The sequence below is a fragment of the Trichomycterus rosablanca genome, chromosome 16 (assembly GCF_030014385.1).
Source record: "Trichomycterus rosablanca isolate fTriRos1 chromosome 16, fTriRos1.hap1, whole genome shotgun sequence".
Taxonomy (NCBI): domain Eukaryota; kingdom Metazoa; phylum Chordata; class Actinopteri; order Siluriformes; family Trichomycteridae; genus Trichomycterus; species Trichomycterus rosablanca.
In genome coordinates, this window is record NC_086003.1 from 18425872 (window position 1) to 18450732 (window position 24861).

The window sequence follows — 24861 nt, forward strand, 5'->3', positions numbered from 1 at the left end:
TAGTGTAAGCAATATTAAAGTCATGGGTTTCCCTGTATAGTTTTTGGGTTTTTATTATTATTATAATTTTTTTTTTTTACATATTTTACAAATAAAAATGCCTTTCCTGATAGTATAATACTTATCAGTTATTAAGCTTTCAATTAAATATATTTTATAGGATAAAAAAATCTCATGATTCTCATTTATTTTACCATTTATTTTACCATTGTGGGGCAAGATTTATTTATGTATTCAATGTTGTTCTTTTTAATAATTTATTTAATGAATAAAATGTAATGTTTAAAGAAACACGTAAATAGCAGGTGCAGCAGAGTTGTTGGTATTTTATACACCTCAGTTTTAATGCTCACACACAATAACTAGATGTAAGAATCAAACCTAGATTCCTTTCCCTGCAGCTGTCAAGAATTTACACTGTTCGATTGTGCTACCTTAGACTGTTAAAGTATTAATCACATTAATCCTTTGGATTGGTATGGCACAGTGACACAACAGGTAAAGTGGGAGCCACACAGCAACATGGCCATAACTCCAAGTTGTTTCCACATGTGTTTGTCCATTTCATGCAGGATACTCTGATGTTCCCCCACCTCCCAAAAAGATGCAAAAAATAAATTTGTAAAAGGTAGACTGGATGCTCTAAATTGTCCCTAGGCTTGAATGAAAGTGTGATGACCTGTGATAGATTGAAATTCCTTTACAGGGTGTATTTCTGACTTTTTATATGGTTGGCACAAAACCCACTGTTACACTGATGAAGTAAAGCAGAATTGTAATTCATTAATTCATCATTAATAACAATAATAATAATAATAATAAAATAATAAAAATATGCTCCATCAATGGTGAGATTATTTAGAGCACAGTAATCATTAAACAGTGTGATATTTGACACACAGCTCCTCAGCTCACAGGCAGTGCCTTACCTCTTTAAGATATATATACCAGTGTACCTTAGTGTTATACTTTAAGATGGTATACCTAAATTTTTAATGTTATATAACGGTCCTAAAACTTTTGGGTTTTAACAATTAAGAAATTGTTACTAGGTTTAAATATATACTTAAAGTGTAGGTGTTCAGGCTAATTTTGAGACAGGGACACTTTGTTCAAGATTTGACAACTTTTGTAATCAAGTGGTGGAACAAACTTCCCCTGTCTGTTTGTACATCTGAGTCTCTCACTGTCTTCAAAAGACGATTAATGACCCACCTCTTTACTAAGCACTTAGGCTGAGCAATAACATGCACTTACTAACTTTCTAAAGCATCGTATTAAAAAGAACAACTTGTGTATTCTTGGAATGTTGTCTGCTTAAACTAGACTAGGGAAATGTTTACTGTGGAAGCACTTCTGTAAGTCACTCTGGATAAGAGCATCTGCTAAATAATCATAAGACCTGATCAGAAGTGATAAGTGGAGTTACATTTGACACTCAGGTGAAAATGAGTATTTCGCCTTACTGTCCGCTTGTTGTTGGTTCACCCAAGATGCATCTTAAAACCAGATGTGTTTCACTTCAAACAGTTGTGCAAATTGCCAATATGGACATTATTTTCATGACTGGTAGTCTATTGTTCTCCTGGTATTATTGTCATGTTTATACAGTTTAAACCCACTTTCCCACTCTAATAGCCCTGAATACAACACTCCGGCTCCCCGTGACCATAGTGTAGCAGACAGCTGGTAAAGGAAGATCAAATAATCATGTTAGGAGAGAAGAATTAACATGTTGGAGTAGAAGGCATAAAACTTTATACTGAAGGCAGCAAATTGGAATGCAGACTGCGCTGTAGCTTTACAAAATGCATGAAACCACTGTCACCCCCTTCCCCAATTCAATCCCTCCTCCCAACCCCCCCAGTCTGGCTTTTTCATTACTTTCTGAGTGCAAGGCAGGGCAGTACACACTAACAGTAGTCCAGCAGTCCAGAAGTCTTGTTTTGATGATGGCCTTGAGACACTGTGGTGAAAATAGAGAATGTGAACGAGAAAGAATGGACCAGGTAAAACAAACGAAAAAGAATTCGGAGAGTATTAGTTCAGATGTTGCAAGGCAAATGCGGTTATTCCGAAAAGGCCCTGGCTAAAGGAGGGGGTGATCTTTTAAAAGCCTGCATTCTCCGCCAGTAAAATTATTACTTGTGTGAAAACAAGGCTGGCTCCAGGCTAGCCACCCAGGAGAGTGCTTAGCCTCAGGGTGATTTCAGAAGAAAGTAATGCAGGAGAAATAATGGGGTTGGGAGTAAGAGAGAGTGTAAAGGGAATTTTTATTCTGCTTGCTATTTTTTTTATTCAATCCTCTATGGCTGGATTGCTGTCTTTTCTGTGGCTTGCACTTGTTTGGATGCTTTCTAGCCTTCTCTTCATTTTCTGCAGATTCTTCTTTTTTGAGATATAAAATGTGTAACAAGCCTTATTAGGCTAATAGTTGTTAGCTTGAACATCCCTAAGTCTTTCCTCAAAAGACATTCAAATGGTAAAAACAGTTCATTAAACCCTAGAACTTTAAGCAAGTAAGTAAAAACAAACATTTCAGATGTTCTGTTAAGATTTATACTATAGAGCTGCTAAGTTAGCTTTGGTTATAGTGTTTCCTACAGGTGAGATTAAAAATTTATATAGACTTGTAAGGTACATATATAGTAAAGACCAAAAGTCTAAAACCACTAAAAAAACACTGAACATGCTTTTTTTTTTTTTTTTGTCACAAATCATATAATTGTCCTAACAATTTAAGTGAAATCAGTGCAGGATACAAACATGGGCTCAGTGGGTAGCACTGTCGCCTCACAGCAAGAAAGTCCTGGGTGGTCCGGGTCCTTTCTGTGCGGAGTTTTTTTCCTCTGAGCTTTCCTCCGGGGGGTCTGGTTTCCTCCCACAGTCCAAAAACATGCAGTCAGGTTAATTGGAGACACTGAATTGCCCCATAGATGAATGGGTGTGTGTGTGTGTATGTCTGCCCTGCGATGGACTAATCCTAGGGTGTTACTGTGTGCCTTGCACCCATTAAAAAGCTGGGATAGGCTCTTTAGTATATCACTTACTTTGTACAAAAGGTCAGATTTTTATTAAAGCATATGCTTAGATAACTTCTAGCAGGTAGATTCAATTTACTTATCAGATCCTTGTTTTAACTGAATACATTTGCATCCATTGCAGCTCCTTTTATAAATATGACCAAATTAAATGCTAAAAAAATTCTGAATTTCATGAAATGAAAAAAAAAAAAGCATTTTCACTATAGCCCCCACTTTAAGTCCTGGCAGTCTTAGGATTTCTGTAACTTTTTCTGTGATTAACTTATTGTAACACACCTCTTTGTCCAAAATAAAATCATACATTTATATTAGGGCTGTCGAAGTTAACGCGATAATAATGCAGTAACGCAATCTCAATTTAACGCGATTAAAAAAAATAGTGCCGTTAATGCAAATTCTATTTGGCCCTGCGAGTCATCCGTAGTTCATGTTGAGACTTGACCGTGCACGGCATCTCTCATTAAGATAGCGTTTCTCAAAGTGTGGGGCGCAGAGGCATAACTATGGGGGGGCGCGTCTGACTGGTAGAACTAACGTTTTAACGTCGGACTTGCCACCGTTTGTTTCATTTGCGGTTTGTTAACATAATGTAACCGAGCGTCGTAGTGATGCACTTGCTTAATAAAGAAATAAATACAAAGTATATTCACAAATTGTCACAATTTCACACTTTATCAACTTCTTCTGTTACGGTACCGAATAGCGGACATCTAGAGTCATCGCGTTAGCCAAGCATGCTATTCCATGAACTATGGGAGCCCCAAAGGGTCAAAACACACTTACTTCGTGTAGAAACGTCCATCAAACCATTGTCACGATACAACCACAGAAAAGTCTGTTACAATAACTATGCCTTATCCCACCTGAAGCACCGCTGATCTACAATGTTTGCTGATGGAGAAATTTTAACCTACAATCTGACATACAGTGTATCACAAAAGTGAGTACACCCCTCACATTTCTGCAGATATTTAAGTATATCTTTTCATGGGACAACACTGACAAAATGACACTTTGACACAATGAAAAGTAGTCTGTGTGCAGCTTATATAACAGTGTAAATTTATTCTTCCCTCAAAATAACTCAATATACAGCCATTAATGTCTAAACCACCGGCAACAAAAGTGAGTACACCCCTAAGAGACTACACCGCTAAATGTCCAAATTGAGCACTGCTTGTCATTTTCCCTCCAAAATGTCATGTGATTTGTTAGTGTTACTAGGTCTCAGGTGTGCGTAGGGAGCAGGTGTGTTCAATTTAGTAGTACAGCTCTCACACTCTCTCATACTGGTCACTGAAAGTTCCAACATGGCACCTCATGGCAAAGAACTCTCTGAGGATCTTAAAAGACGAATTGTTGCACTACATGAAGATGGCCAAGGCTACAAGAAGATTGCCAACACCCTGAAACTGAGCTGCAGCACAGTGGCTAAGATCATCCAGCATTTTAAAAGAGCAGGGTCCACTCAGAACAGACCTCGCGTTGGTCGTCCAAAGAAGCTGAGTGCACGTGCTCAGCGTCACATCCAACTGCTGTTTTTGAAAGATAGGCGCAGGAGTGCTGTCAGCATTGCTGCAGAGATTGAAAAGGTGAGGGGTCAGCCTGTCAGTGCTCAGACCATACGCCGCACACTACATCAAATTGGTCTGCATGGCTGTCACCCCAGAAGGAAGCCTCTTCTGAAGTCTCTACACAAGAAAGCCCGCAAACAGTTTGCTGAAGACATGTCAACAAAGGACATGGATTACTGGAACCATGTCCTATGGTCTGATGAGACCAAGATTAATTTGTTTGGTTCAGATGGTCTCAAGCATGTGTGGCGGCAATCAGGTGAGGAGTACAAAGATAAGTGTGTCATGCCTACAGTCAAGCATGGTGGTGGGAATGCCATGGTCTGGGGCTGCATGAGTGCGGCAGGTGTTGGGGAGTTACATTTCATTGAGGGACACATGAACTCCATTATGTACTGTGAAATACTAAGCAGAGCATGATCCCCTCCCTCCGGAAACTGGGTCGCAGGGCAGTGTTCCAGCATGATAATGACCCCAAACACACCTCTAAGACGACCACTGCTTTATTGAAGAGGCTGAGGGTAAAGGTGATGGACTGGCCAAGCATGTCTCCAGACCTAAACCCAATAGAACATCTTTGGGGCATCCTCAAGTGGAAGGTGGAGGAGCGCAAAGTCTCGAATATCCGCCAGCTCCGTGATGTCGTCATGGAGGAGTGGAAAAGCATTCCAGTGGCAACCTGTGAAGCTCTGGTAAACTCCATGCCCAGGAGAGTTAAGGCACTTCTGTGAAATAATGGTGGCCACACAAAATATTGACACTTCAGGAACTTTCACTAAGGGGTGTACTCACTTTTGTTGCCGGTGGTTTAGACATTAATGGCTGTATATTGAGTTATTTTGAGGGAAGAATAAATTTACACTGTTATATAAGCTGCACACAGACTACTTTTCATTGTGTCAAAGTGTCATTTTGTCAGTGTTGTCCCATGAAAAGTTATACTTAAATATCTGCAGAAATGTGAGGGGTGTACTCACTTTTGTGATACACTGTATATACGAAGTCAAGGGTCTCTGCTGGATAGTATATACTGTATGTGATAGTATATACAGTATGTGAGTGAATAAAACTCCCTTACAGTTTTCTCTTGTCCCAGCAGTTTTTAACATAAGTACATTTAGCATAAAATGTGTTCACCATTTTAATTGTAACATTTCACTTAAAAATCCTTGTTTTCTATAACATTTACACAGATTTTTAAAAAAAATGCTATTAACTATATGAAATTCTGAGATTAATCGCGATAAAAAATTTTAATCGTTTAACAGCCCTAATTTATATGTATATAAAAATTAACATACACACATACTGTATAGTGATGCAGAAAATTTTGTTAGGTCATTAGACTCTGAGGCTTGGCCTCCTAATTTCTTATTAATGATTATAATTGACTAGAGTTGGCGAATGCTTTGTGTCCATATAAATAGGCCTAGTTTGACTCATTATTGGAAACTAAGAAACTTTATACAGATCACAGAAAGCCAATCATATATTTCCACAACTCACTTTAAACCTTTACTGATCTGCTCAACCATTTGGTTGAGCTTACTTTGTGTCTAAATACTTTAATAAGCTGTATTTAAATAATCTTATTTCGGCCATATCTACTCCTTGGTTGACATGTCTTAAACTAAAAAATATTGGTAGATGGTTTTAAGAAAACAGCCTTTCTAACCTATATGTTAACTTGAAGCTAGCAGCTGAAAAATCATCCATGAAAGCATCATTTTTGTGATCATCTTAACTGTTAAAAAATACTGTGTGCATTAGTAACAAAATGTTAATTGTTTGTTGTTGGTCCCAAGAAACTAAAAAATGCAAAGAAATACTTTTTAAAATATTATTTTCTTGGTGAGACCATTAAAGGTTTAAGCAACTTCATCTTCAAGCAAATTCATTCAATCATCTATTCAAACAATAGTCTATGATCAAAAAGTAGTCAAGTGGTTTTTATATTGGTTGGGAAGAACACACAAACTGTCACTTTAAGTTAAGAGAAAATATGTCCATATGACCAAATGAAAACCATGAACCACCAAAAACATGTCTGCCATTAATTAGAAGATGGTGGAACACACTGTGTCACAGTCAATCAAGTTTTACATCGGCATGAGCTTATATGTTGGCATCTTAACAGCCTCTCTTCCTTAATGCTTGACTGAAGTATGTTGCGGATCACACAGACAAGGAAAGAAAATTCTGGAGAAGATTTTTGTAGTGTTGTAGATGAAACAAAAATTGTTATTTGGCCTCATTGTTCAAAAGTATTTTTGGAAAAGAAATGTGAATTATTCAAACCCAACAACACCTTTTATCAAGCATGGTGGTAGTCGAATTATGCTCTGGTCAATGACACTGATTCAACAAGCTGTGCCACCATTCTTTTATATGGTGGATACTTTAGTACTTACTGTCCACATACTTGAACTTGGTCTGGACAAACTATCAGTCAGCAGTTTGTTTTGACAATGAGTTTGAATTAGTATTTTTTGTATTTCTACTGCTGAACTTAATGAGCACTTTGTTAGAATGTTTGGCCAAGCAGGAAGATCTTAAAATATTTAGTGAGAAATGTAGCTTATTCTCAGCCAATATAAATCTTGCATACTATCCAATATCATTCTTCACTTCATCTCCAGATGAGACTAGTTTAGGCACTTTGTGGGATAAAATTTTTATGTTGTAGTGTTAAACAATAGGATTACACCGTGAAATATTGAAATATTCAATATTATCATGTTCGCTCATATTACAAACACCATGTCTGGAAAAGTTTGAATATTTAGTTTTTTGGTCCATCTGAAATGTGTGTAATCCCAGAGAGGAAATAATGTATGACTTTATCTTTGTGTAATAAAGTTTCAGGTAGTAACAAATCACAGATTCTTGTTGTTCTTGCATTTTACAAAGTCTCCCAACTTTTCTTGGAAATGAGGTTTGTACACAATGTGACTGATCTTGAGCTTCATTGTTGTTACTGTTACATCATCTGTTGGTTTTAGAAAGGTTGAATAAAACCACATCTCTCCTGAACTGCAGACTTTGCAAGTCTGATGTACCATGTATCCCTAATATCTAATGTATTTGGGTCCAATGAGAATGTTTGCCACAGATGTTTGATGGAGTTAAGATTCAAATTTAAGACAACAATTTTCTTTCTCTTATTGCGTTGGCTGTTATGTTGGGTGGAACAGTTTTTTATGATCAGATTGATATGATTTTAACAGATCTATATGCAATATAATTTGCCCATTAATTCTAACCAGATTGCCCAGACCTCTTAATAAAGTTATTTGTATAACTTGATGCTACCAGTACAATATTTCCCAATTTGAATTATATTATCTGGCAAATGTTCCTTGTTAGAAGTACTGCTAAATTGTTTAACTATCTGTCACTTTTTGGGTAGCCTTCTAGGTAACATTTTAACATGTGTCTTGTCTATAATTAGATCTCTAAACTCCAATCTCATTTAGATTGGTTTTGTGGATAGTCAAATTTCCAGTTTTATTTTTATATATACACTAAAAAAGTGTATATTTGAGTGTTTTTACTAGAAGTGGGTGTGTTAGCAGGTTGACTAAGGTGGCAGTAGCAGAAAGTACACAGAAATTTAATCAGCAGCATCTAAGCTTTTTATAATTTTATTTTTTGAAGGTGCAAATATTAGTGAGTACATAAAAAACTAGAAAGAAGAAATACACTAACTAGATAAGAAAAAACTGCCTTAGTAGGCTTGATAACAATCCAGGCTATATCACAGGACCTAAGGATATCTACCAGTAAAGCCTCAGACCCACCTTTAGGCCAATCCAAGTACAGTAGCTTTATTTACACTTAAAATTTACAAGGTAAATATACTCAAATATTTAAACCCATACACTTTAACTCAAGCATAAACTAATAATATTCTTAATAATCTATGCCAGGAAACTATACAATATTATAGACAATATTTTACTAACCCCCTACTGTATCTCCAGAAATAGTACTTTCCTTCCTAATGGCGGGAAACCCCCCTATAACTGGGCTAAATGGTACAGCTACCTCTGTTTGTGAGAGCTCCAAGACTGCTGCATGTAAGTACTTAATACTGTGATTCTAAATAAGTAAATATATACAAAGTTTAGTAACTTAGTATGACTGGCATGTTATTTAACAAATCATAAAGTAATACTAATAAGAATCACATAAAAGTTAATCTCATGAGAGGATCTGTTGAATCCAAACACACACCAAACAATATCCAGGTAATGCTAACATGCTAACAGGGGAAGCATTTAATTGAGAACTCTTCACTGCTAGCAAAAATGTACACTGTCTTATTTATTTACAGTTTTAAGGCCATTCGTGACCGGGTGCCCTACCAATATAATACCGATAGCCAAATTAATGCCTTGCTTCAATTCTCTGTTTAAACTATTAAAAAAGAAAAATAATTAAAAAGAAGAAAATTTATAGTGGCAGAAACACTGGAGAACAAACGTTCAGCTACAATAAAGCACGCTTTACTAAAAATGGTGACACAAGCGGTAACGAATCTGTCCATTCATCCCTCCACCAAATCCATCCATCTTTTCATTCGTCCATCTACAATTGTGCACAATCACTTGTTTATGTACATGTGGCATCGTGAGTTTTGTTAAATCATGTTCCAGTGGTAAAAATTGTTGACAGATTTCTATCTATCAATACCTTCACTCTGTAATAAATCCCTCTTTTTCCATTAGCAAATTCTCATGAATATGTTATGGTATCTAGCTTGTAAGGTCCATTAAAATTACATTTTGCATAATACCCCTCCTACACTCGCACAAGCTTCAATGTTTGCCAGCAGAAATTGCCCCCTGTCCCAAATAGCATTTTCGAGGGTCTGCATGGTGAGCATTTCTCATAATTTGTTGTGATTTATTTTCTAGAATGGGTGCAAATGAATCAAATATCTTACATAAAACAGTACATATGGTTGGATTTTTTTCCCCACAACAACAACTTTATAATAATAGAACAAACAGACCGTTTCAGCTCATTAGGAAATGTATTAAAGTTAACAAAATCAATTACAAAAGTGGAGTAGCATGTCTTGTAGCGATTCATCATATAACTTGCAGATTTATTTTAAATGAGAGATTTTATGTAACTCTTTTCTCGCTAATGGGTTCTTTTAATGGCCTGCTCTGATGTACATCAAAAGCTCGCCTTCCTCTGTGTCTCACTATCTACTAATGAGGTGAATGAAAGAGTGAGTGACCTTGCACTGGGAATTCAAATTCTCACCCCCTGTATAACCTCCATCATGTGGATTTAGTATTATTAGCCTAGATTAATGTCACCTTTCCGGGGTCACGGTGGCATTCAGTTCCACTTTATTCTGCTCAAAACACTCATGAAGGATTGGCAGGAAAAAAACCCTTCTCCAGTCCTGGTTCACATGAAATGGGAATTTTATCAGCACCTACCTACAACCTGAAAGCAGCACTGAGGCTCATTTATATTTCATGACTAAGGAACAGAGTTTTTTTTTTTTTTTTTTACCTCAACAGGTCGATGAGTGGATCTCAGGTGGATCAGGCAAATATGATCGTTTGAACCAAAACCAAGATCGTTTTGAGTCTTGAACAGCATTCTTTTCTAACTGGTTAGTAACATAGTAAACAATATAATTTTCCAAACCTGGAGTTGAAGGGCAGTCCAGGAGCAGGCTTGGGAACATCTGTTTAAAGCACACTTTAAACACAAATTGCTCTTTGGTAAAGAGTTTCTTAGTCTATTTATCGGATATCTGTTATTTTTTGTTTTTTTCTCTGTGTTGTATAGTACCTTTGTTTTACTTTACAGTAGATGTAAAGAAGAAACATGGCACAGTGTGGAAAATGTATAAAATAATGCCAGCAGTAGGCTAGGGCTTACTGGTTTAGACATTTCTAAGCTAGATAATGGTGTATACCACAAAAGCTAGCTTGCAGTACTTGATTTAACTATAAAAATGAATTATTGGTTAGTTAAATGTTAACAAGGTAGTTTTATTTACTAATAGAAACTAGAGCTTGATAACAGTAATGCTAAGTGTGTAACTGGATTTACTAAGGCTACAATATGTAGTCTGCTATTCTACTGAGATGCTAGGCACAGTTTCTAGATGGCTGTGGGTGTACTAGATATTTTGGGTATACCATGTTTTTTTTTTATTTAGTTTGACTAGGTGATACAGATAAGGATGCATTTAATAGATTGTTTTTGTTACATTATGGTTCTTGTTTATGTACAACATTCAAAGGTGTTAAAAACTGTGTAGTGTTTAATGTAGACCTATTACAAAAACACCTTTTCCCGTAACGTAAATGTATACATATAATACAATACTATAATATTATAAATATAATAATAAATAAAATAATTGTATTGGTTGGACTAGTGGATTTCTCCACCTCTGGTTATTACTTTACTTTTTAATTGATGTTTTATTTATATGACATAGGAACTTCTCCTGACTGTAGGTCTGGGGACCACTAGAGGGCATTTTGCAGCCCACTTGTGGTCACTGACCCAGTGATTGAGAGACCCTGCACTAGAACACAGCCACATTGCACCCTAAATCACCCTAAATCACCACCACACAGACTGCAACTATTACATGCCCTTTATTAATTCTTCCTACCCAACTCGTGTCTGTATACGGCCCACAGAGCTACAAGTAAAATTTGAATTCATGGTGGAGCGTTTGTTGGTAATTCTGTTAACAAAAGGTATCCTTAGAAGATATTAAATATTCATCTATTCTATGAATAGCAATTGGTGAGGGATGGAAGGCTGTGTTTACTCTGGCGCAGTTGGCCCGCACCTATCTGCTCCCTGTAGCATTTAGGGCCAGACAAGCTGGAGGAGACGGGAAAAGTTCAGCTTGGTTGCTGGTTCCACATTACCTACATGTAATTGCATGGCATAATTATAATGTGAGTGGTTTTGTATACTGCAGCTTCTCATTTTTGCTGCTGTTTTTTTTTTCTACTTTTTTTTGTAAGTAATGTTTTCAGTGACTGTTTAATTTATTTATTTTCGTTGTATTATTTGTATCATGCTTTAAAAGCTATATTCAAGCACAATCACATGAGTGAAGCATTATAGAAACAAAATAGTTCACAAAGTTCATATACTTTTTTTAATTTAATACCATTTAGTAAAACGAGGCAAAATAAATGTAATGATAATATACATAATATAATGTATACATGCAAATGTATGTATTAGTCATTTGTTATCAGTTTAAATAGTTTTGATTGCACTTACACAAACTCAAAGATGCTTACAATGGTAAGTGATGATCAATGTTAAATGTATATAAGCATATATTAAAATATTTATAGATGAGATTTCATGAATGCTGGATGTTGTTAATATAAGGCTTTGTGTATTAACCTACAAATGCTACATAGATGTAATGATAGATTACACAGATGTGGATGTGGTGACAGACTGTGCTTACTGACAAGGGTTTTCCAAGTATTTCTGAGACGTTTGGTAAATTCATTATGGAAGCATGTTGATTATTAATGCATAGATATAGCCAATGCATTAATAATCTATAGACTTAATGGTTTTAAACCAAACATGGCCTAATTAAACACCACCAGGCTTCTAGCCAATCATAGAAATATCCCAGTAGCATCACAAAGTATCTTAAACCTTACCATAAAAGTCAAGTGTTTTATCAGACAAGCTTTGACACTATGGACAAGACGAAAGCAAACAACAAATTAAGTATTTTATTAGTAACAGTTTACCAAGAGCCATGGAATAGTGGTGAAAATTGTGGTGAAACTGTGATGGTTGCTTTGTTGTGTCAGGACCTGAACAAAATGTCTTTATTAAGGGAATGATACATTCAACTCGGTCAGATGACTGGGGACAATGTAGAGTCATCTGCTTTGAACAAAAACTAGAGCAACTTTGGCTTTTGCAGCAGGACGATTATAAGCAAACTGCGGCGGCACGGTGGCTCAGTAGGTAGCACTGTCACCTCACAGCTAGACGTTCCTGGGTTCATTTTCCAGGTAGAGAGGTCTGGATCCATTCTGTGTGGAGTTTGCATGTTCTCGCTGTGTCTGCATGGGTTTCCTGCAGGAGCACCGATTTCCTCCCACAGTCCAAATACATGCAAGTGAGGTGAATTGGAGATATAAAATTGTTCATGACTGTGTTTGACATTAAAGACTTGAACTGATGAATCTTGTGTAATCAGTAACTACCTGTCCTGTCATTAATGTAATTTAATGTAATAAATAAATAAATTAGCAAACAGCATTTAAGGTCTACAAATTATAAGGTCACTGGTTTAAATTCCAGGTTGCCAGTGTTGGACCCTTAACAAGATCAAGGCCTAATTGCTTGGATTGTATTTGCTCACAGATAAGTTGCATTGAATACAAGTGTCCACTAAATGGCAGCAATGTAAATGACTTTAAATAAACAGAATAAAAGGTTTAAAGTGGCTTACTTAAGATTTCACTGTTGAAAAGATGCTGTGGTGAGACCTGAATTGGTGAGCTAAAATTCTTTTACATCGATACTACAGACTTTCATTTTTATTTAATTTCATTTTCATCAACCACTTTAACCTGGTCAAGGTCAGGGTCATCGGTCATAGGTGCAAGGCAGGAATACCCTGGACAGGGTACAAATTCAACGCAGGTCTTCAGTCATCCCTCTAGACATACCCCCACCCCAATCCTCACCTCCCAGACATAGACAATCATGTCTCGCATCTGTAAACACCCGGCCAGACGATAGCACTGCTGAGATTTGAACCTGGATTATAGCAGTGTTGGGCTAGCATAATAGACCACTGCAATATTAAATTAGTAAAGTTTTTAGTTAGTGGTTAAAGACAGATGAACCAGTAATTATGTTGAATAGAGGTAATATCTGTATTGGATAACTTCTAAAATACATAGAATTATTCATTCATTCATTGTCTGTTTTACCACTGCTTTATTCTGGTCAGAGTTGCAGTAAAAGGCAGGAAACACATTGGACAGGTTGCCAGTTATCACAGGGCAGACACACACACACACTTAGGATAATTTTTAATAGCTTCAATTGGCCTAACTGCATGTATTGTGAAGGAAGGAAACCGGAGCACCTGGAGGAAACCCGAGCAGACACGGGGGGAAAACTTGTAAACTCCACACAAAACGGATGGCCAGGGAATCAAACCTAGGCCCTTCTTGCTATAAAAAGACGGCACTGCCCCACCGTGCCATCCCAAATAGAATTAAGTTTTCTGAAATGTGGTGTTTTTATTCCACAGCAATATTCAATTTGTCAAATCTGCAATGATGATGGGAATTAGAAAGATACACAGTCTGCCTTTATACTGTATTTCTAAAAAGACATAATGACTTAAGCTGCAATAAATTTCTCTTACTGTAGAAAAGCATCTCTATCATTTATAAATTCTCCTGTATGTAATGAGTTAAAGTTTATGTGTATTAGACATTGACAGGAAACTTGAAATAGCTAGATAAAGCCATTAAATTCACTTCAAATTCTTTACTTGACTTTAGGTGTGATAATTAACACATGCTACTTAGAGAACCCATGGCCCTTGTCCAATTTGCCTGTAATTAAAAATGAAAGTGCTCTACAGTAGACTTACATGTCTGATTATGTAAATGAGATGTAAATTATTAGTCAAACTCATTAGGATGAAAAGACATCCAAGTACTCAGAAATCATTCTGTTAAATCACGGCACTTAATGAAGCACTGTGCATACTGAACATGAAGTAGTACTCACACTGAACATATTTTACTGCACATATGCCTATCTACTCTACAGTGTTTCCTACTCAAAGCCACTGTCATTGCCAGTGACCCTGATATTTGTTTTTAATTATCCTATAGTTCTGTCCAGCTCCTTCTTTTCACTGAGCTGAGTGGAGCTGGCAAAGGGTGGAAACATTGGTTAAGCAAATTGGTATTTAAGTGGAAGTTTGCCGGCCGCTGAGGCTTGCATTATTCATGGACTGTATGCGGGAAAGGAGCATGACATCTCAGCACTCTTCTCTACGGGACCAGTGGAAAAGTAGGGCACATAAAGTGTAGCCTGTGGCCAGCAGTTCTCTCAGCTGTTTTACCTGGACTTTAGATTAGTTTACCACTGGTATATCAAAGTGACCAGTATTAATATGCACACAGCTATACCCATCTACTCTTCTGGGAAGGCTAATCACCAGATATTGTACTGTGTCTATGGCAATTTGTGCCTATTCAGTTAAAAGAGCTGGTACTGATGTTCTATAAAAACACCTGGCTTGCAGTTAATAGTCTAATTCATGCCAAACATGTAAAATAGGATTGTGGTGAGAGCTCTTTGAAAACCTCTAGACTTTCTCCAAACCAAACTCATCAAATCATGTATTTATAGACTGCTATTTGCACAGGGGCACAGTCATGTTGAAAGGGCCTTGTTGCCAAAACCTTGGAAGCATTTGTTTTTAACTATTGATTTTATGCACCTGTAAATGTGTAAAACATGATGTTAAAATCTTAATAAATAATCTGGGATGAAAGAGTTAACATTAGATCACCTTTCATGTGTCTTTGTATATAAAACAAAATCGTTCTCTGGCTTGATTTTTAAAAATATTTTTAAAGGTAAATTAGATGAGATATGCACAAATAAAACATAATCAGCAAATCTATTTTTTAAACAGTTTTATATAATTTTATACAAGTTTGAAACTAGTAAGTAAAGGGGGGGATCAGCATTTTTTCCTGAACTGAAGTTAAGAGCTGTCCTTGGTGCTGAAATAAAAAGCTCGTTCTTCAAAATTTGGTGCAAATTATTTAAATTTTAAACATAACATTTAAACATTTTAAACATAAACAAATTATGTTTAAATTATGTTTAAGTGTAAAAAAAATCAGACCCCATTTAGAAAAATCAGACATGTATTTATTAATAATTCCAAATTTTTAAATTATGTAATAGAAGTGTAATTTGTATATTTGAATGAAATATCTAAACAAGCAATTCTTACTCTTTGTGAAGCGTAAATAAATGTAAGTGCTTTATTTGTTTGACATACCTCTATGCCATACTTAATACTTTAAGAGCATGTAATACTGTGCAGGACATAATACTACTATACAGTACTATAACTTTACTACATTACAGCTATGCTGCGTCTACACTTGAACAAATGGATTTTACCTTTGGGATTAATAAAGTTTTTTGCAAAACATTGTGTTTTAAATTTTGCCATTAAGATAAAACTATCAAATAACATGCATAAAGAAAATGTAAAAAAATAAATAAAAATAAAGTAGGGGTAAAAAAATTACCTGCAAATAATATAAAATTACATTTGATAGAATGTCTTTGGAGGTTGGATGCCTTTGGTGTTCTTACACTGACATTTGTAACAACTTACTGTTTCCAGTTCATTTTTATTATAATCAAACTTTATCCAGGTCAGGGTTGCGGCAGGTCTGCTTTGCTGGGAAACACTGGGTGCAAGGTAAGAAAGCCAGGGTGCCAATCCATTTTGATAATCTAGTCCAAATAAAAGTAAAAGTTTATATCTATATAAAATAAGTGCTTGTAATTTGTACTACTGCTATTCGTAAGTTTATTGGAACACTTATCATTTATTAAGCATTATTGATTTTATTAGTTCTGCATTATGGGGTAGTATTAGACTTCATTAATCGCACAATGTTCTTATTTTGTCCTGGTGCATATATTTTCCGTACGTGTTTGGCTTGCTCTGGGGGGAGATATTTCCTTGTTCACCTTGTCACTTAGTTTTAATCTCACTGTCTGCCACCATCATATTGTTTCAAGAGCTGTATCGTTCTTTATTTTAACAACGCTTTTATTTACAATCCTCGTCAGGACCTACATTCGTAAATAAATAAATAAATATTTATTTGCTATTTTATCGGAACATTAAAAATGCGACCTATATGCGCGTGCGTGCGTGCGCGTGCGTGTCTGCGCGCGTCAAATGGTCTATTTGTTCTGTGCATTTAACTCCTAAGAATGTTTTATAGCTTAACCTAATGTGTTAACAAGGAAACATTTTTGATCAGATTTTAGAAGTTTTCTTTTATTTTATAAATAACACAATAAAAAGAAATATTAAAATATTGATTTCATTGATATAATAAAAAATAACAATATATATATATTACGATTTGAATAACTGAACTGAATTGCTTACTAACATAAAGATACATTTTTACTAAAAATGTCATGATTTTGCCCTTGTTTGTTTACATCTCTTACTGCTGGATACTGTCTTACTGTTACAAAAAGTCTATGATGGTACAGTTCATTCTGAAGGGATAAGAGAGTAAATGCAACTTTAGAAGAACAAGGACAGGTAAATTAAGAATTTTAGAACAACGGCTAAAGAATGGCAACTTTTTTTTATTTGTTTTTGTATAATAAAATAACCTGAATCCGCTTATGGTGATTTGCTGGTTATTTGGGCTGGTAACAGGCATCCAAAAACCCTCCAGACCATTACACTGGAGCAAATAAATTGGAAACGCCAAAATACAATTGTATTTCAAATATATTTTATCTTAAATAAATATTTTAATAAATATTATTTTATTGTCCAATTTCAAATTCTTTTTTGTGAAAGAATCAATTGCTTCTGCGCGGACAGAAGCAAGTCCATCCACACATCAAACCAGGCTAAAAAAAAACATACATCTGTACCTAAAACACTTAAAAACTTAAACAAAAAAATCCGATTTCTAGGCATACTGTATCTGCTCTTTATTTAAGATACTACCAGCGATAAGGGGCTCTCTGTGCTGCTGTTTTAAAAGATCAGGCTAATGCAAATAAGAGCGGGTTCTTTAGAAAAAAAGCTGCTGAGCCGAACCGAGCCGATCTAAACCGAACAGAGCCGAGGAGAGACGAGCCGCACTCGACACTCGCGCTTCATTAAAATTTCATATCCAGCGCTCGGCCAAGGTCTATTTATGAAAATGCGCTTTCCGCTCGGTGCAAAACACAAGCCAGTAAGAAACCACTGAAAGGAATGTCGAATGTAAAAGCAGAATCATAGCGTGTATTTTGTAGGCCTGTGCTGTCTTTTCTCTTTCTCGATTTTGAACAGTAAACTTGTCACTGAAGAAGTGCCTTCAGTTCGATAGCTTGTGCTTGTATTGCATTCGACATGTAATAAATTATGCATTCGATTTATGCAAGCATTTAAATAAGAGCCCACATGCGTGAACTATGGTATAGAATTCCAGTGTCCATACATCTCTCTCTCTCTCTCTCTCTCTCTCTCTCTCCCTCCCTCCCTCCATCAGCATCAACCAGCGATTTGTACTGAGTGCTCACTTAATGGAAAGTCGGCATCTGTCGTCCATTGCATATACGACTCAGACACAAAGCAGCACTTGTTCTTTCCTACAAATCCTTTGTGATTTACTACCGAATTTCACAGTCTCATCGATCGCAAGTATCAAAAAAACTCAAACTAATCCTTCTTTCTTTGTCTTTTTTTTCTTTCTTTTTTCTGTCTTTCTTTCTGAGGGCAGAACCTGGGCATCAACTGTGATTAAGTCAATATCTATAGATAGATATATAGATTGATAGATAGATTGATAGATACTTTATTTATCCCGAAGGAAATTATTGGCCTCCAGTAGTTTAACAAGCAAAAAAGGAGAAACAAATAAACTAAGTAAGTGAGTAAATAAGGTGCATTTATACTGCATATGGTATGCAACAATAAAACAGTATGTGCAAATTGTGCATCTGGTGCATGTAATAGAAGCAGTAGTGTATCTATTCTTATAAACAATATATTTATACAGATATATAAGAATAAATATAGAAATAAGGATATTGCTATAGTTATAAATATAGCAATATCCTTATTTCTATATTTATTCTTATATAGCTGTATATATTGTTTATATACATACTGTCCTAGTGAATCGAAACATCAACAAAAATATCTAGTTAGATCATTCTTGGAACTAAATTAGTTTGTCAGTACCACCTGTAAACAGATCTGAGTGATCTCCGGAACTGAGCTTAGTTTGCAGCCTCACTACTGGTGTTACAGTACAGACATGTGGTTGATGCCAGAGACTCTTAACACCAGTGACAGTTCTCAAAACAAAACAAAAGTAAAACCGGGCATGCTGGGACAACAGTATTTTCCACAGATCTCTGATCTCAACCCCACTAAACACCTTCAGTATAAACTGGAATATGAACTGCAAGCCAGGCTTTTAATCCAACGTCAGGGTCTGAGGTTATAAATGCTCTTTTTACTGAATGAGCTCAAATTACGACAGACACATTTAAACATTTTGTTGAACGCCATGCAGTTTAGAAAATTGGAGTTTGTTATAGACTTTAAAAGTGTGTTAACTTCACATGCTTCTTATGCGTATGGTTTTAAAATTGGATGCCCAACCATATTATCATATACGCATTGTAAATTTCTAAACGCAGAATTTTGTATGTGAGTTAGTATTATTGTATACAGTTAATCGTATGCATATAGTCCCAACTATAAATCTAAATTAAAATAAAGTAATACTGCAATAAACACTTTCCTATTACTTTTTTAGATAACCTTAAATGTTATAGGGTGTCGGTGTTCTACTATTTTTTACTCTTTTTAGAAATGGGGAAAATCAATGAACAATTGATTATGCTTTTGTTTAAATTCTATCACACGTTTATCAATAACAAAAATATAAGTTGTTTATAAAGCACATAACAGGTATTAGATCTGCTATACACATTTTCCTTGTCTAAAAGTAACATACCAAACAAAATTGTAACAAATTGGATTTAATACTCTCTCGTTTGCTTAAAGCATCAAGTTAAAATATGTTTTGCTTTTGAACATGTCTAGTTACACAAATCAGAGGTTTTGTCCTTTAGAAAAAAAACTCTGTTAAAATAAACAAGGCACCTGAAATTCGTCGAAATGTAAACGTTATTTAGTTTTCGTCATCACTACTACCCTAAAATAACACTTTTTTTATTTTATTTATAATAACAATTAGCCTCTTTTTTTATTTAAACGAAGTTTTGTAGCTATAGATTTATGGTAGAACACCAATCTCACAAGTGCGACTGGGAGGTAAAAATTACAGACTCACCAGTTTAGTTTCGTTTTAAACTGCGTTATAAAGAAAACAGCACAGATAGATTTACTCTCTCATTGTGCTCTTTATTTGAAATTTTGGGACTTATCTTCCTGGATATTCAACTTATGTTATTTTTAACCACGGTGACATTTGCTATAAGTACGTCTATTACTGACTGTTACTGAGTGGGTTATTACGAATGCCTTTATTTTCTTTCATGATTTTTTGTAAATCATTATAAAATATCAGAGCCAATTATTTTTCTATGAAATGTTTAAAGGGTTATGTCAAGCGTGTCAGTTTATTGCAGGGATTTTAATTGGTATGCAAACAAAAATAAAAGAATTGTATTATTATTATTATTATTATTAATAATAATAATAATCATAATCATAATAATAACAATCATGTTATCACAATGAAATTAATAATAATGATATAATAAATATAATAATAATAATAATAATAATAATAAATCGTAGTAGTTGTAGTTGCAGTATTGCTCGGTTTTCCTTTGGGATTAGCTTGTTGTACAACATGAGAATATTCTCTTCTTAACAAACATATACTAGATCAATAGTATCATAACCGTTCGTATTTATTATTCATTAATAATGGGATTCACAAGATGAAAACCACCTGCTGAATACCAGGGAGAGAATTCGGTAGCCTAAGACCTATGAGCACAAATTAAATGAATAAGATTTGGTTTCAGTGGGCTAATTCCTTAATCGAATTTTATGCTCATTAATAATAATAATAATAATACATTTTAGAGGGGAAAAAATGAAATTTCCGAGAATCTTTTGCTTCTTTAAAAGTATAAAAACGGAATTTCAGATGCGGATTGCAGTTTTTTTTAGAAGAAACTTTGCATCAACCAGTGAGGTAAAACGTGCATGGTTTATTTAGCTTTTCTGTCCTTACACAGACACATTTAAGCACACTTTCACAAATGAAAAATACACGGACTTCAAAATAAATTAATGTTAAATAAATTAGTAAATAGAAAAAAAAACAATAAATATAAATAAGTCGAAACTGCTAATATGTACAAAGTGCAATGAAGGTCTCTTAATGTGATGAATTCATGTTTTCATCCACAGGCCTCATAATAATAATAATAATAATAATAATAATAATAAAACAGGTGAATACTTAGAGGGCCTTTTGCACCATTGCTATTCTAACCATTTGATTGTCAAAGCATTGCAGTAAAATGAGCTGAGACATACCACAACCTGCTTGATGTTTCTGTGCTTCTGTCTAACTCAACCAAACTAAGACGTCAAACTGAAAGCCGAAAGCCAAAAATCTAGATCATGTCCAAAATGACCAGGACAGTGTTATCATGAGGTAGACACAGACTGGGAATCTATAATGTGGAGCCTATGTGTGTATGTGTGGCCTGTGCGTTAGTATTTCACACTTTATTGCGATGCATTCAAATCGAGAAGTTTCAATAAAAGCAATAAATGCAACACACTTCAGGCCCTAAGTAAACCATGCAATGGATGACACAGTGGTTCCCTCGTGTTGCTAAAAGCTAGTCTTTTCTTCTCAAACAGTGAAGAATTTTCTTTTCTTTTTTTTTACTGTTTTGCTTTTTCAAAAAGAAAGTAAAACAAAAAGGATGACGTGTTCTTCACAGGTTTCATATTCACAATATGTACACGAATTAATCAATATAAAAGAGTTATTTACGAGAATATGTGTTATTCTATTATTTGTACAATAATTGCAATTTCTTTTATGGCAAGTCGTTTTATACATTCTGTACATTTTTCTTGATTATAAAACATTAAATTAAAACACTAAAAATGACATTTAAATAAATAATAAATTAATGGGTGGCCAGTTGGCATAGCAGGTGGAGTGGGTGCCAAATAACACTATGCTAATGTATCCTGGGAACCTGTAAACATAACATATTATTCTGATTCTAATTCGGGTTCTAATTTAACATCTTCCCATTCTTTATAATGCCCCAATTATTTTATTATATTTTAATTACATTTATAATTAGTATGAATTAATTCTCATGTGTAATACTTGTATTTAAATATTTATTAATGGCATTTTAATCGCAAGAATTTGATTCCTACTTTTTACTGTTCACTGGCTTTTAACAAAAATCTGACATGCGCATTTTGTGCCCCCTTGAAACAAATTCGTTAAAATGTTTAACTTGTTTATATTTCATTTTTTTAAATTCCAACATCAATCAAGAAAAACGCTATAAAGCTAAAACGGCTTGTCTTGTTTTTGTCTTCTTTTCCTTTGGAGCCTAAAAAAGTCTTTCCAAGCTTCTTTTTTCCTCTTCAAAGTCGCAATGACTTAAAAGTTGCGCATCGCATTGCGCATCTCGGGCAAGCACCCCAGCAGGATGCGATCCGCCTCGAGATCAGTACCAGGTCCAGGTATTTTGCATGGGAGTCTAAAGGTTAGTTGTCCATTGAAATGATTGCGTGGGTTCAGTGCGCCGCTGAGAACTTCATGCGCTTCTGCTTTTGCCGCTGGTTGCAGAACCAGACGCGCACTACGTTCTTTTTCAGGTCGAGCTTCTCGGCGATGGCGGCGATCTTTTCGGATGAGGGTCGTGGTTGTACGGCGAAGTAGGCCTCCAGTGAGCGCTTTTCCGGCGCCGCTATGGAGGTGCGCTTGCGTTTCTTATCCGCGCCGCTAAAGATCTCCGGTTTGGCCATTTTCTCGCGCTGCGCCCTTTCGGCCTCCTCCAGCCACGCTTCAAGAATGGGCTTCAGTGCCACCATGTTGTTATGCGAGAGTGTCAGTGATTCGAAACGGCAGATCGTGCTCTGGCTCAGGCAGCCCACGCCTGGGATCTTGAGGTTGGCCAGCGCGGAGCCAACATCCGCCTGGGTCACGCCGAGCTTGATTCGGCGCTGCTTGAATCGTTCAGCGAACGCCTCGAGTTCCCGCGGGTCTGGCTCGGCATCCCCCGTCCCGATACAAGCACTGGCGAGCGAAGCGTGTGCGGCAAGGTGGTGTGGGTGGTGCACGTTGACGGCCTGCGCGTGTGGGTGATGGTGGTGCTGAGCGTGGTTGATGGCAATAGCCATGTGCGAGTGAGCGTGCGATGCGCCCGAGGCCATGTCGGCGGTGGTCGGCATGCCTCCAAGCGAGATAGCGGGGGACAGGTGTTCGAGCAGGTCTCCCTCGAGGCCTTGAGCGGGCTGATGGTGGTGCGGGTGGTGCGCGTGGTGCGCGTGATGGTGGGACGTGAGCACGGACGGGTGGTGCAGGTGCGCCGGTGAGGACGTGGGTGTGCCGGTCATGCCCGTCATGCTGGTCATTGTGTGGTACGTGGCGTCTGGCTTGAACGGGTGGCTTTTCTGTGTCACGATGTCCACAGCGGCCAGAGCCTCGGCCCTCTGCAGCAGCGTCTCATCAAAACCGGCAAAGATGTTGCCCTGCAGCTGCACAAAAGATAGTATCACTTGTATGCGCCACTTTTATATCCAGTCTAAATTCTAAAATAAATACAATAGTATATAAGAAATAATAAAAATAAATAAAAAATAAATACATATTTTACACCCACTTTAAATCTAAATGTGTTTTGTACACATCATATAAAACAATGCAATATAGGTCGATAGGTAGACATACATCCGATAAAAGTAAAACTTGTATTATTATTTATTATTATTATCTCTTATTATATTTACTACTATTATTATATATTATTATTATTATTTCTCGTTCTGCATTTTACTAAATGCTAAAACCCTTGCATTGTACCCTTTTTCTTGTTGCAATTTTGCACATCAACTTAAATGTCACACTGTTAATGTACTAAATACCTTCTATTTTAGTAGATTTATTAGATTTAAATTTTTTTTACTTATTAGATTTATTTTCCTTTTTTATAGAAGCAACATGTTTTGCATCCAACGTTGTAATTGTTGTTCATATTAACTTCATTTCTCTTGTAGTGACTACATTATTCGATAGGAATCAAATGTAATTTGTATTGAATTATTATTTATATATTTATTTAATAAATGTATAGTTAATTTAGAGTATTTAGTGTAAATAGTCCACTATAGTGGTATTCATTTGCTATTAAAACTTTTAATATTGTTTCACCAATTTTAGGAGACAAATATGTAAACAGTGTGCATTGTTTATTATTGTTATTTTTAACTCTGTAAAATTGAACGTTTTAAAATATTTTCCCCCTCCATTTTAGATGACATTTTTATGGTTTGTTGTGCTTAATATTTAATTTAACAGGCTCAAATAGCAAGGCAAAACAAACCAACAAGATTTTTTTTTTTTAACTTTTCTCAGTACAAACATTTTTTGTATAGAAAACTTTAAATATTTGAGCATCAGTTACCCACAAGTTAGACTGCAATAGATTATGAGATTTTATTCAAGTGTGTACGAGGCAATTCAGAGGTTCATTAAACAAGTCAATCTACAGCATTTAACGCGCATGTCACTGAGCAGCTGTCATCACTAGCGCTATAACAGTGAGGATAAAGATCTAAACAAACTAAAAAAACATAAAGATCAGGTCTTACCGAGGGTGTTTGCAGACATGCCCGCCGGATCGCCTCTGAACTGGAGTGCAGAGGTGTGTATTTTGGTTCGTGGAGGATCGGGTGCATACTGAAAGCCTGCTTGCTGTTCATGGACATCATGATTGCTGAATTAAAAGAAGCTCGTCTCTCCTCTTCGATTAACCCCGTTTTGTCTCGAACGCACTTGAGATTAAAAAACGGGGGAAACGTGATGGAACGGGACGACTCCTACCTGGAGCTCTACTTCTTAAATGTAGGTGTAGCTTTACCACTGGAGGACTGATGGCAGTCTGATACGGCCAGGTATTGACGCAGGAGGCTATAAATAAACGCGCATTCAAGGCCACGCCCACACGGCGAAACTTTGTCACGCCCATCGACTCCCACCCTTCTGTTGTGTGTGGTGCTGAATGGTGGAGTGTTGGCGGTGAAGGGGGTGAAGCCTCTGACCAGGCCTCGCCAGAGCTGTGCTTCGATTGGTGCTAAAATTCTGACAGACACAAGGCAGGCAAAACACTGGCTCATGGTGGCACACATTGCCAGCAATTGG

At 36.1% G+C, this 24861-nt stretch overlaps 1 protein-coding gene across 1 annotated transcript; it reads right to left on the reverse strand.

Annotated features, from left to right (window-relative positions):
• Positions 1-22235: 22235 nt before the first annotated feature.
• Positions 22236-24431, reverse strand: pou4f4 (POU class 4 homeobox 4). Its single transcript, XM_063011810.1, has 2 exons — positions 24312-24431; positions 22236-23198 (listed from the first exon to the last, which is right to left on the reverse strand). The coding sequence occupies exons 1-2, from the start codon at positions 24429-24431 to the stop codon at positions 22236-22238; spliced, it is 1083 nt and encodes a 360-aa protein (XP_062867880.1).
• Positions 24432-24861: the final 430 nt, after the last annotated feature.